The sequence below is a fragment of the Anguilla rostrata genome, chromosome 18 (assembly GCF_018555375.3).
Source record: "Anguilla rostrata isolate EN2019 chromosome 18, ASM1855537v3, whole genome shotgun sequence".
Taxonomy (NCBI): Eukaryota; Metazoa; Chordata; class Actinopteri; order Anguilliformes; family Anguillidae; genus Anguilla; species Anguilla rostrata.
Window position 1 is genome coordinate 496,314 of NC_057950.1, and position 14,234 is coordinate 510,547.

General features: G+C 45.9%; 1 protein-coding gene across 5 annotated transcripts in view; it reads left to right on the top strand.

Annotated features, from left to right (window-relative positions):
• Window positions 1–12,990, top strand: part of lrmda (leucine rich melanocyte differentiation associated) — a 303,283-nt gene extending 290,293 nt beyond the window's left edge. For 3 of the 5 annotated variants that reach the window (XM_064316805.1, XM_064316806.1, XM_064316807.1), the window contains one exon: window positions 11,672–12,990. In XM_064316805.1, the coding sequence (XP_064172875.1) occupies window positions 11,672–11,751 (80 nt within the window). In that variant the 3' untranslated portion in view covers window positions 11,752–12,990. The remainder of the gene's footprint in view (window positions 1–11,671) is intronic. The other 2 variants (XR_010326978.1, XR_010326979.1) reach the window with 2 other exon arrangements.
• The last annotated feature ends 1,244 nt before the right edge of the window (window positions 12,991–14,234 follow it).

The following is a 14,234-nucleotide window of genomic DNA, read 5'->3' on the forward strand; positions in this document are numbered from 1 at the left end:
CATGATTCTTGGATCTAGATGTTCGCCTGTCACAAAACCGACAGAGGCTACATCCCTTTAGCTACGATGCAGAAGGGACCGGTCTCTTTATTGTTTGTAACAGAACATTTTTGTTTTTGTGCATTTCACGTTCACGATAAAGACCCTTTGGGTTGTCCTCGTTAGATTCACAAACGAGTCAAAATTAGAAATGTTTTCGGCTGGGGGTTCAGGCTGATGTCTGACTGCTGACGAGCCTGTCGGTGGAACCTGCCAGAACAGTCAGCTTCCACGAGACTGCGTGCTCTTCGAGCCAACCAGGTACGGCCCAACCCCACCCAAACACGGGAAAATAAAGTAAACGATTGTGATCTCACGCCTCAGGTAATTAGTGTTTTTAAATGAGCTTTCTATCATTCGCAGGCTTCTGCAGGTTTAGGATTTGATTTTAAAACGGCCTGTATTGACAGCACATGCACTGCTGCTGTGGAGTGTGAGTGGCTAATGAATTACAGATCTAGTCTTCCCCGTTTCCCCGTACGGGTTATTGGCACCGCTTTGTCATAAATACACAGAAGCTGAAAATATGCAGCCACTGCTCTGGTTTAGCAGCTGCGTGCACAGGCCCAACACGTTTCATAATGTCACTTATTTCTGCTCGCTGTACCCATTTTATAAAGGCGATTGAAATCATTAAACTTTTGCTGGAGGTTATTGAAGGATAACGAGTATATTAGTATAGCCCAGAGTGCTCAGAATAGTATAGTCCATATAATAGTCCATATAAACCAGAAATGTCAAATTTACTGTATTTCACACAGAGAAGGGCGCTGAAGACTGCTGGGTTAAGAGTAACTTTGGTTTACCTCAGATAAGGCAAGGCAGGCAAAACAAATTAGTTTTTTTTACTAATGAATTATGATGCATGAAGCATGATAATCATCTTGAAATAGTTTATAGTTCATTGTCAGTATGTTTTCAAAGTATATATAGGTGTATGCGTGTGCGCGTGCGTGCGTGTGTGTGTGTGCATGTGTGTGCATGCGTGCATGAGCATTTGTGAATCCATGCCTATCTGACTGTATTGTTATATAGCTGGGGTGGTATTTCAGCACGCAATAAAAAATCTGGTTCCATTCCAACTCCAGAAGTGTGTTTTTTCATGCAAATGAAAAACCGCAAATCTTAAGATGCAGATCAAATAGTTACTATCAAGTTTGGCTTGTGACTGCTGTTTAAGTATTTAACATAAAAGACCTGGTGCTACAGCATTGGGCGGTGGATATTTTACTGCAGTGCGTCTGCAGTTCTCTATTAAACTGGCTTTGCGTGATGCTCCTCAGACCCCTGACAGATGATGTGATGGTGGCAAAACAATTTTAAAAAGGACAGTTTATGAAAAACTTTGGCCTACAAATATCGAAAAAAAACAATATCCCTGCCTCATTGATCTGGAATCAGACAGTCCAGCACTGTGATATGACCCAGGATTCTTTAGATTGAGCACCAGGTGAATATTTACTGCATGCGACATTTATCTGAGTCTAAATAAGTGTATTTATAGTCCCCATCTCCAGCTCAGTACTGGTATTTCTTTCTGAATGGAGAGTGTAACTTTCAGTATGGCATTAGAATCAGCCCTGGTTGCCATGGCAGTAAGGATTAAATGCCCTGTGCTGCATCCTGTGGTCATAAAGCTCATGACAGACAATCATCAACATCTCTACATTATTTTTATTGGACCATGGAACATCTCATACTTTATATTAAAACAGCGATAACACACTGTTTATTGTCTCTATCAATACATAGTTCTGTCAAATGTTTAATCCACTGACACGCTAGAGTGAAATTTGTCAATGAAAATCCGATTTGTGATTTTGAAACAAACTACCTCATCTGGACTCGGGGAATAAGACATAGTAGGTTTGTTGAATTATTATGCTTCTGTAGTTAAGTTAGGCAAGTAAATAAACTCAGTGTTCCAGCTGGGTCAGTGGTAAACTGCTCTTTCAATGTGTCCTGCAGTTTATGGTGAATTAGAAGTGTACAGAAAATAGGACTGAGTACACTTGGCCTGATTTACTAAGACCTTCAGCACGTGCAAAACCTTTCAGGATGACGCAAAGCAAACAACACAACCAGTGATTGGTGCAAAACAAATACCATGGGCAGTCATTGGTCCTGTTATTGGTTGTGTGTGTGCTAAAAGGTTTTGTGTGTGCTTAGTAAGTCAGGCCCTTTGTGTTTGTGCATTGGCACACTTTATGCTGCTGTTCTAATAGCACTGCAGCAATTCAGTCGAACCCACTGCGTGTGAAGTTATTGTTCACTTTCTGGCATTTTCTATGTTAATAGCGTTTTAGGGTAAGTTTTTCATTGGCCAGCAGGTCGTCAGAAAAGTTTGTATCTAAACTATCCTTCAGTGCACAAAAAACTGTCTGGGCCAATAAAAAAAAACATACCCTGAAACTGACTGACACCTACACTGAAACGGAGCACAGCGGCATGCGTGCAGAGCTGAGCAGAGCCACACGCGTGCAGAGCTGAGCTGAGCAGAGCTGAGCAGAGCTGAGCAGAGCTGAGCAGAGCCACACGCGTGCAGAGCTGAGCAGAGCCACACGCGTGCAGAGCTGAGCAGAGCTGAGCAGAGCCACACGCGTGCAGAGCTGAGCAGAGCCACACGCGTGCGGAAGCCTGAGCAGAGCCGCACTCGCCCGTGTGAGGCAGTGGAGCGTGCCGCGTGGTGCCGGCGGTGACGGGCGCACAAACAGGCTGAGATATTGTTCCGGAACAATGGCGCGGGTGCCGGCCAGCGTGTCTGCGCTGGTGATTCACACTGCCGCTGTGTTATGGATGCCTGCGTGCGGAGAGTCTGTCTCCCCCTCAGGTACCCCGTCAGCCCGCCAGATGATAAGCAAAGTTTAATTGCGCCGTTAATTGATTTTTCGCACAACATTATTACCCTGATTGATTACAGAGTTGATGAAAACGTTGGACGCAGTCGGTGTAAAATAGCGGGCCCTGCGGGGCTAGGGCCTTGCAGAGAATAGATAACCTTGGAGCTGAGAGCTGCATCCTGTGGATGTGTCTTCCCCTGACATATTGATGGCCCTTGAAAAGGGGAAGCTGATTGTATGCAGAGTGTAATCATTAAACCCCCTTCAGCCGGCCCGTGATTCATTTGTTTTGTTCCGGGAGGCTCTGGTTAAACAGAAGGCCTCGCTGGCTTTGGCTGAAAGACATTTTTCAATTTTCTAACTGGGCCTTAACCCTGTCCCGCCAGCCTCCGCACAGAAGCGCTCGTTCTGACAGATAAAGAGAGCTGCAGAGTGCGCAGAGAGAGATTACTCTGGCGTGGCTTTCTGTGTTTCAGCTGAAATATGGGGTCTCCTGTCACCCAACGCTGTCATAAAGCAGAAACCGACCAATCAGGACTGGGTATGGAGAATGATTCACCCCTGTCCTTTTACTCTGTGCTTTTGTTCTTAATGTATATAATAATTTCTCCATTTCTTCGTGTTTTGTAGCTTGTTTAGAAATTGTACTGTTGCTGTTCCTGCCTTTGTTGCTTTTGTGTAGAAATATTAGTGGTGCGCTTTAGTGATTTGTGTATCATACCATCATACAAGCCCAGACAAGGCGCTGTTTGCTGGAACAGAGACAGTGTTTGTGTTGGAAAGTACAGCATTTAACATGATTTTACTGTAGTTTTACTGTACAAGGCCTGTTTCCTAACCATTATACTATGCTACCATTGTTATTAGAGCAATAGCAGTTTGGCGTTCAACACAAAAATCTGTAAACTGTCATAATAGAAAAGGGCAAAATCATTGAGTATCTTTACTCTAGGTCACTATTAGGGTTGCCAGGCGCCATATAATTTCCAGTCTGAAATTAATTATTTAGCTCTGGGTAAACAATATATAAACAAGGCCATCACTGTAAAGTACTGTGGTTCAGATAATAATTATGGGACAAAAATGGAAAATTAGCTCTGAAACAAGCTTGATTCTCTGATGAAGAACCTTGCTTTGAACAACATGCATTATTGGTCTGAAGTTCGAATAGTATTTCACCATTTAATCAAAATGATTGCAGGAGTGAATGCTAATGCAATGCTGGTGTTCTGTAAGCTTAGGTATGCAGGCTACTGGCCTGTACCCCACGTGCTAGCTCAAGTTCTTAAACGTTTTCAGGAGCCTGTTTTCTTAAGAAAGGCCTGTGTATTTTTTGTGAAAAGCCTGTGCCTTTTGAAGTTGTTCCCAATGGGACTGTTAGTCATTAACCTCTAATCTTATGAATCAGACCAAAGATAAACACTACAAAAAATGTTTAGAGAAGACCAGTGGTAAATTAAACTTGACAGTTTGGGATGATTCACAGTTTGCATTAGGGAATACGGTTTGATTCTTGGAGTGGACCAGGGAATCACTACTGTGATTCTTGGACAGGGTTCCAGAGACCTCAAGCTGTCCCAGTGTAATATTACACATGACTAATAATGTCTGTGTAAACAAAGTGGCCCTTAAAGAAAGCAGCCATGGCTCATATCACTGCTGTAAATCACCCATCCTGTCCAGTCTACTTGCAACACAGCCTTCATACATCAAGCGTAGTGCCGCAACCTCAGTATGCAGTGGAGCAGTACAACCACACAGATACACTGAGGAAAATATAGATTGGTGAAACGAATCTATATTTTTCTGAGTGTATCTTGAAGATGCTAATCAATTTGGTCGCTATTTTTGAATGAAAATGAGGAGAATCCGATCAATCGTGCTATGCTGAAGTTCTCCTAGAATCCACCAGATTTGCTCACGTGGGACGGCCCAAACAGAGGGAGGCTGGCGTTGGGAAGCCAATCCTTTGCGCAGCAGGTTTAGCGCGCGGGTCCAGCTGTGACAGAGACGCACAAATTGAATCGCAGCCATGCATCTTGGGAGGTGATGTATGAAGGGCCCGGCCGCTCCTCAGGAGAACCCGCTTCAGACCGCCGTGGTCCTCACGCGCCGCTCTGGCCTTCGCAAGCGCCCCCTGCGTCCCCGGGGGGGGCGGGGGGGGGGGGGGCTTGCAGTCGGGTGAGCGGGTCAGCGAGGGGGGGTTGCGAGCAAACGGGCGCAGCAGCTGGGATTGATTTCCTCCTGCCTCGGCGTCCCGCGCCTCAGCTCCGTGTTTCGTAATGCGGACAGCGTCACCGTCTCCGGGCCGGAGATTTTTACAGGAGGTGGACAGCAGCTTATATACCCGGGTATATGAGCGTGCTTCTCCTGCAAAAGCCCAAATTTAGGTTGACTGAGCCTGTCCCTGGCGGCTGTGTCCCACTCCTGCCTGCCAGTCACAGGCTCAGTAAGGAGGCGGGGCCTGGAGTGACACCGCGGAGGCGGGGCTTGCCACATGGACTAAGATGGCATCAGGTTGGGTTTTGAAGCCGTAGGAGATGGTGTCTGGCTGGGTTAGAATTGACAGCAGTGTTAGAATATGTGTGGCAGTAATATGGCTCCAGTATCCCTCTCCTCTTCTCTGTTTCCTGTCACTGTCTATGATTCCTTGCCCATCTCTCGCTCTCTCTCTCTGTCACTCTCTCTCTCTGTCTCTCTCTCTCTCCCTCTCTCTGCTGTCTATTCTGTCTGCACATCTCCTGTCCTCTGTCTCTGCTCCAGCAGTCGCTGTTCTCGTCATTATGTCTGCTACTCTTTACAGGCTCTGTGTTTGTTTCTACTTACGCTGCCTGTCACTCGACAGCTAGGCTCCGTGGCTCTGTTCCGCGAGTTAGGTCTGTCTCAGTCGCTCATGTCGGGGCTGGACGTTAGTGCCTCCTTCGAGGGCTCTGTGCAGGTTCGTTTTCGCTGTCTTCGAGGCTCGTGACAGAGTTAGCGCCTCCTGTCGAGGGCTCGTGGACAGCGTTAGCGCCTCCTGTCGAGGGCTCGTGGACAGAGTTAGCGCCTCCTGTCGAGGGCTCGTGGACAGAGTTAGCGCCTCCTGTCGAGGGCTCGTGGACAGAGTTAGCGCCTCCTGTCGAGGGCTCGTGGACAGAGTTAGCGCCTCCTGTCGAGGGCTCGTGGACAGAGTTAGCGCCTCCTGTCGAGGGCTCGTGGACAGAGTTAGCGCCTCCTGTCGAGGGCTCGTGGACAGAGTTAGCTCCTCCTGTCGAGGGCGCGTGGACAGAGTTAGCTCCTCCTGTCGAGGGCTCGTGGACAGAATTAGCGCCTCCTGTCCTTGGCTCATTTGGCACTCGATGTCTCCCAGCCAGCCTCTTCAGCGTTGGTAGAGTGCCGCTCTCCAACTCTTCAGTGCGTTTCTGACCGTCCTCTTGCCCGCCATCGAGGAACAAGTGGAGTATTAGGGCCCTCAGTGTCAGTCTTTGCTCTCTTTTATTCAGTCATAATCTACTATTGCTTTGCATTGACTTTATATCATTTTTTTAAGTAGTATATTTATGTTTGTTTTTTCGACATTTTGATGACCCTGATTCATTTGAAAGTCACAGTTCAGTATTTGTGCTATCTATATTTGTCGCATATATGTTTGTTATTCACTCCCAGTACAGCGAGACGAAAACCTGAAGAGATTTGAAACGGTTCTCAGAATAATATTCGTCTGTAGTTTATTTCAAAGGAAGTGATTATGTATTTATGAGTGCTGCAGATCACAGTACGCAGCGTTGGCCCCGGGCCAAACGTACGCAGCTCCCGTCTCTGCAGTGTGGGCCAGAGGACCCGCTCCTGTGTTACAGTATCCAGCGTGTGGGCCGGAGGACCCGCTCCTGTGTTACAGTATCCAGCGTGTGGGCCGGAGGACCCGCTCCTGTGTTACAGTATCCAGCGTGTGGGCCGGAGGACCCGCTCCTGTGTTACAGTATCCAGCGTGTGGGCCGGAGGACCGCTCGTGTGTTACAGTATCCAGGTGTGGGCCGGAGGACCGCTCCTGTGTTACAGTATCCAGCGTGTGGGCCGGAGGACCCGCTCGTGTGTTACAGTATCCAGCGTGTGGGCCGGAGGACCCGCTCCTGTGTTACAGTATCCAGCGTGTGGGCCGGAGGACCCGCTCCTGTGTTACAGTATCCAGCGTGTGGGCCGGAGGACCCGCTCCTGTGTTACAGTATCCAGTGTGTGGGCCGGAGGACCCGCTCGTGTGTTACAGTATCCAGCGTGTGGGCCGGAGGACCCGCTCGTGTGTTACAGTATCCAGCGTGTGGGCCGGAGGACCCGCTCCTGTGTTACAGTATCCAGCGTGTGGGCCGGAGGACCCGCTCCTGTGTTACAGTATCCAGCGTGTGGGCCGGAGGACCCGCTCCTGTGTTACAGTATCCAGCGTGTGGGCCGGAGGACCCGCTCCTGTGTTACAGTATCCAGCGTGTGGGCCGGAGGACCCGCTCCTGTGTTACAGTATCCAGCGTGTGGCCGGAGGACCCGCTCGTGTGTTACAGTATCCAGCGTGTGGGCCGGAGGACCCGCTCCTGTGTTACAGTATCCAGCGTGTGGGCCGGAGGACCCGCTCGTGTGTTACAGTATCCAGCGTGTGGGCCGGAGGACCCGCTCCTGTGTTACAGTATCCAGCGTGTGGGCCGGAGGACCCGCTCGTGTGTTACAGTATCCAGCGTGTGGGCCGGAGGACCCGCTCCTGTGTTACAGTATCCAGCGTGTGGGCCGGAGGACCCGCTCGTGTGTTACAGTATCCAGCGTGTGGGCCGGAGGACCGCTCCTGTGTTACAGTATCAGCGTGTGGGCGGAGGACCGCTCGTGTGTTACAGTATCCAGCGTGTGGCCGGAGGACCCGCTCGTGTGTTACAGTATCCAGCGTGTGGGCCGGAGGACCGCTCGTGTGTTACAGTATCCAGCGTGTGGGCCGGAGGACCCGCTCCTGTGTTACAGTATCCAGCGTGTGGGCCGGAGGACCCGCTCCTGTGTTACAGTATCCAGCGTGTGGGCCCGAGGACCCGCTCCTGTGTACAGTATCAGCTGTGGGCGAGGACCGCTCTGTGTTACAGTATCCAGTGTGTGGGCCGGAGGACCCGCTCGTGTGTTACAGTATCCAGCATGTGTTCTGCACCGGCCTCAAGGTTAAGTGTCCCTGTATTTCTTATTTATCACAGCTGCTGGCGGAGTATTCAAATGGACAGAACAAATGTAGCTTATCGTTCTGCAGCAGCGTAAGCCGTGTGCTTTGCCTGGTGAAACCCTCATGAAATGGACTCACTCAGCCAGAGCAGTCCGAGTAGAGTACTAATGAGATCGCTGGGATAGTAGGAGCCTACAGCCATACTCTGGCAGTGTGTGTGTGTGTGTGTGTGTGTGTGCGTGTGCGTGTGTATGTGTGTGCACTTGTGTCTGTGTGTGTGTGCATGTTACCCAATATTGAGGTAGCCTGGGACAAACCTATCTCATTTTATTCACACAGGAAGCTGGTGACCTCGTGGACATGAGCACATATCGCATTAACAGCCTTCCAGCACTCTCTGCCGTGCTGTCATTACAGATATTCTCAGAAAATATGTGATTGTTTATTTGTTATTGAGAACATATGGACATAATGCTTTTTTTTCATTTGGCAAGTGGGTGTATTTACAGTATGTGCAATAGTGCAGTGATTCAGTTTGACCTGCCGACCCTGAGTGGGCCTCTTCTGTTTCCATAGAGCTCATTTCAGTCTCTCCTTTCAATCTGGAGCCTTATTTACTGCAGTTAACAGATTTTACCATCGTACGTCATCATTTCTGCGTGCCTGAATCAGAGACTGTAAAAAATATGGACAAAGCTACTGTGACGTCACCCATTGACTCTCCGTGGGTCTCTAAAACACGTTTTGAAGCTCAATGGCGGGCGCGGCCATGTTCTCGAGCCAAAACCATAGAGTTAAGCGGTCTTGTGATTTTTACAATGTGATTGACAGTCCGGTGCGGAAAAGCCCATCAACCTGAACGAACGATTGCAGAACGAACTTGAGGCTAGCTGACTGTCTGCCGTTGTTTTAAAAATATATGATCAGATGTTTACGGAGTTTAATTTCCATCCGTGACTGTACTGTGTCATGTAATCACGTTATATGTATGACATTAATAATACAATTATGTTCAGTTATCTTCAATTTATGTTTCTCGGCAAAACGAATATGCTTAGCTAGCATATCAGCTTGCCAGTGAGCTAGGTAAGCTATCCATGGTTAGCTCACGCATTAGCAATATGAACTACAGGGGAAGAACATCGACTGCACTGATGGTCAATCAGAGATGTGTAGACTACTGGTGATTTGACTAGGCTAATTTTCATATAACTGTCTGGTAGACCTGCTGTTAACCGAGCAAATAATCGTCATAGGTTTTCGCCATAGTCAGTTAATGAGCCAGTAACTGCTACTACTCCATCGCGGTTTGAGGTGTTCACTTGCTGGGTGACGCTAGCTGACCGATCGTTCGCAAGTGACTTTTTACCGAATAAAAATTAACACTGTCAGCGGTGATTAACAAATCTACCAAGTATTTTAATAACTGATCTACATGCGTGTAAATATGACAACGCACTTTGAAGAGCACATTTTCCACCTGTTGCATAAAGACAAAAATAATGTACATTGAATTTCTAATTATTATTATTTTCTTGCTAGCTTCTAGCTTTGTCACATTCGTGCAGCCTAGCCCAGGTAGACATTTACGGAATGTACACGACTGACAAGCCGTCAAACACGTTTGACAGATGGAATATTTGCCGATTAGGGTTAGCTAGCTAGTCAAATGGCTTGGTAGCCGAAGTTGCGAACTGTTTTAGCATAGGCTACTGGACTACCACATATAGCAAATAAGCGTTAGCTGATTACGCTTTCTGCCGACTAATTATTTGGTTAAGTGGGCTAAAGGAAATAGTAAAAATGACTTGGCTACCGCAAAACTTCAGAGGAGGATTATTTTATGGTCGTCTAGTGCAGCTGTAAATAGCACACGCTATAATGAAACCACTACAAAACGGGATGCCTGCATTTTCTGACTTCGCACAGGTGGACCGTGGTCGGAGCCGCAATGTCAAGGCCAAGAGACGCCACCTCCCACCCCAGTGACCACAGATTGTAGCCCCTACTGTAGCTCAGTCCTCCGCAGTAATACGGAAGTGACGCAAACTGTACCTCATTGGTCCAGAACAAATATTGGCACTGTACCCAAATGATGCAATAAATCATGAAATCGACCCATGGACAGTCATAAGACAAATAAAATACACCTATTACGACTATTTGTTTTGGTGAGAAAAAATTATTGACTTTGTATTTTGATCGCATTTGTACCGTAGACTTACATGGAAACTGGATATGAAAACACCTATACTGGAGCCATCCGTAGTGGCGCTAGTGAGCAACCAGGAACTACAACACCAGGAAATGAGCTTCAAAAACGAAGTCTGGTTTTGGCCGCTTGGCCTGAATGCGGGCGTGCGTGCATGTGTGCGCTAAACTGGAAATATAGCTATATATTCTATTTATTATATCTGCAAACAATAATCACCAATAATAATCAGAATATCAAATCAGAAAAAAAATCAGGTTACATAAAATAAACAGTTTTTTAGTGAAATAAATATATAATTTCAGATGAGTGCATTCCATAAGCATTAATATTAAAGCGTTAACTTATTAAAAACTCATGGGGAGGGAGGCTGCAGTTTCTCCTGTCTACCAGCATTGCCAGATCCTATGCCTGTCACCCTGAGAGAACCACATTCAGGGGCTGATTGCTCTGCCCTGCTATGTTCGTTCCTGTGTGTGTGTGTGTGTGTGTGTGTGTGTGTATGTGTGTGTGCGTATACATGTGTGTGCGTGTGTGTGTGTGCGTGTGTGTGTGCATGTGTATACATGTGTGTGTGTGTGTGTACGTGTGTGTGCGTGTGTATACATGTGTGTGCGTGTGTGTCTGTGTGTGTGTGTGTACGTGTGTATACATGTGTGTGTGTGTGTACGTGTGTGTGTGTGTGTACATGTGTGTGCGTGTGTGTGTCTGTGTGTGTGTACGTGTGTATACGTGTGTGTGTGTGTACGTGTGCGTGTGTGTGTGTGCGCGTGTGTACGTGTGTACGTGTGTGCGCATGTGTGTTTGAAGTCTGAATGAAGATTCTGATGGAATATTCATTCTGTGTCCTGGTCTAGAGGTTGAAATAAATAAAACAACATATGAACATTCAAATATCAATGGAAAATGTACCTATACCTCAATAACTATAACCCAGATATCTCAAGGATTCTAATGATTTTGACATGTGATGCTTGCACCCATTTTGCACTGCTGTTTCAATATTGAAGAGTAACCATGATGCAGCTGACATACATCTGCTCTGTAAGAATTACCTGCTCCAGTAGGGGATCCCAAGAGTTTCCAGGTTACATTCAAAGATGAGATTTGCACTGGATTAGTTCCCAATGGCTAATCTAGTTGTAACCTTGTGGTTTATGAAACTGACCACCTTGGCATGTATACCAATGTGTAGTAATGCCTGCAAACTCTTACCAAAGTGTATGAATGCAATCATTAATCAACCATCAAAAAATGCACAATAAAAGTGTCGAATTATTCTGTATAATACAGAACCTCTAAATACAGTTGTTTAATATGATCCTGACAAATTACACTAGTCTTGTTTTCTATTTTCCTTTAAAACATATTTTATTTTATCTAATGTTCTCTCTTTCTCTCTTGCTGTTTGGTTTATAGGGGTTTTTGCCAAATGCCGATATGTGTACTATGGGAAACACTCGGAGGGAAACAGATTCATTCGCAATGACCAGCTCTGACACCCGACCAGATACCACCTGACCACGTGCACGCCTGCCCACATCTGCGCACACCTGCTCACACCTGCGCACATGCCCCTGGCGGCCAGCTGAATGCAGTGTTCTGGTGCTGTCTTTGCCATCCTTGTCAGGCCTGTCCTTCCCTCACACAGAGATTGACACAATTGGTTTTAACCCCCACACCCCCGCCCTCTTCCAAAGTGACAGACAGCTGCAGCCCAGCGTCTGGGATGAGGTCCATGATTGAGTGCCACCCCCCCAACTGCTATCTAGAAAGTGCAAAGGTCACAGCCAAGGCTGTAGCAGGCCTGTGTAGTTTTTTCGCGCTCCGCTCCTCTCAAGGGCACAGAAAAACCAGGGGGAAAAAAACTACAAGAATACGGCACTCTGGGATTGTGCCCTGCTTCCTGAATTCAGCCTCGTTCCTGTAAGCCCCAAGCTTCTCTCTGAAGTGCTGCACGTTTCAAAGAAATACATTCTATGAAAGGTCTGTTTCTCAGGTTTGGAAATCAGTTATGTGTATAAAAATGACAATGATGACTTTTAGAAACAGAATGAGATGCCACTTTATGAGAAATGTAACAAATGCAAAAGAACAATTGAATGATCCTGCTTTTGATATTCTGATCATTTTTTAAATTGAAGTACAAAACTGTTCAAACTGCCTTCATAAGGAGTGAAAGATCATTGTTAATGTGACTGGAATTTTGTCCACTCGTTAAATGCTGTACCTGGCCTGATATTTGGTTTCTCAACAGAAAAGTAACTAATAGTTGTAATAGTAATGTTTTTAACTCCTGTTCTTTATTTTAACAATGTTTGGCTTAACTGTATCTGCGCATTCTTCCAGTCTTAAAAAATAAAAAATGTTTGCAATGTTAGAAACTGGTTTAATGCAATTACTGCTGTAATTTTTGTTATCTTTGATTATGTAAAAATGTGTTTGTTTAATTTCTTTAATTGTTGTATTTTTTAATTACCATGTCATTTACCCGCAGAGTTGTTTTTTTTACAGATGTATAGTTGCATAGAGTGATCCGGTCCTTAATTCTGTATCTGATGCTCTGGGACTCAGAGTCAGAGGCCCTGCCTTCAAGCAGAGAGACAGTTAGTGAAACTGCAGGTTTTCCAGTTATTACTGATTAATCACGTCAGTTTCTAGGCTGTAAGCTGTCTTTCATGTATTATTGTAATGATTTAACTGTTTAAATGGATTAATAAAATGTTCTTTGCTACCAATGTTTTATCCTTGGACCATTACATGAGTGAATGTGAATGTGTGTATGCGTGTGTGTATGTGCATGCGTGAGTGTGTGTGCGTATGCCTGTGTGCATATGTGTGTGTATATGCATGTGTGTGTGTGTGTGTGTGTGCACATGCATGTGTGTTTGCTGTTGTTCAGGGTTAAGGAAACATTTTGAGCTGGCTGCTTTTAATGGCAAACTGAAGTTGCTAGTTGGTTAAAAAAGCAACACTGAAGATTTAACTGTAGTTAGTAAGCAACGGTCCTTACATCCTTTGTACATATTTTGCACTAATTAGTATATCACAGTAAAATCCATCTTCCTTGATTACCTACAGAAGTACTGAAAGGTCATTTGTGATCATTGTGTCCTGGTCATTTATTAGATGTGCTCTATATACTTGTACCACAACCTTATGAATCTCTGTAATGTAATGGTTTTTGAAGCAGAACGTAGAAATCAACTAATTTAGTTCAGACCTTCTGTGTCATCTGTGAAATTAAAATACACTGAGCTGGTGCATCAGCTCCGGGCTGTCAGAAACATAAAGACAGGCAGAAACGGCGCAGCTGATTTGACCCCTGGTGTTTATATCTGCACTGTTAGATCATCTGGATGGAGACGATCTCAAAGCCCATTATCAGAGTAAATGCCAGTGTAGAGACAGTGGTTTCATGTGTCTATACCCTGTTACTGCAAAACAGCCATGTGATGTAATGACAGAAAACAATACAGTACAGCTTCGTTTCGAATCGTGTGTACGTTTTTTTTTGTTTGTTTTTGTTTTTTTTGTCTGTGGAAGGGGCTAACAAGCTAGTTGTTTTGTAGAATGAGGCCAGCAAGAAGAAAGGGGTCTGTAAGGAAGGCCATACGGGCAGTATTCTCTGTGCTGGACTGTGTTGATCTGCCTGGTCTGTGTGTTACACACAGCCCACACACACCCGCTGTCCAGGGAGCCAGTGCTTCCAGCAATCAAGAGTCACCTGACCTCTCGTTGTCGAGCAGACGAGCCCATAGCGATGCGTTCCCAGAGGCCCTGGGTGAAGTGCACTGTGGGATAGCTCTGCTTTCTGCCCCAAAGTCATTGCTGTGAAATTATAATTAATCTGTAATGCAGCAGTATCTGTCATTTCAGCAACAAATACTTGATACATTTTTCAGTTTAATTAAACAGCCTTTGAAATGTCTGGCTAAAATGTACCATTTTGTATGACTTGGAGGTACTTTAAGACCCAATG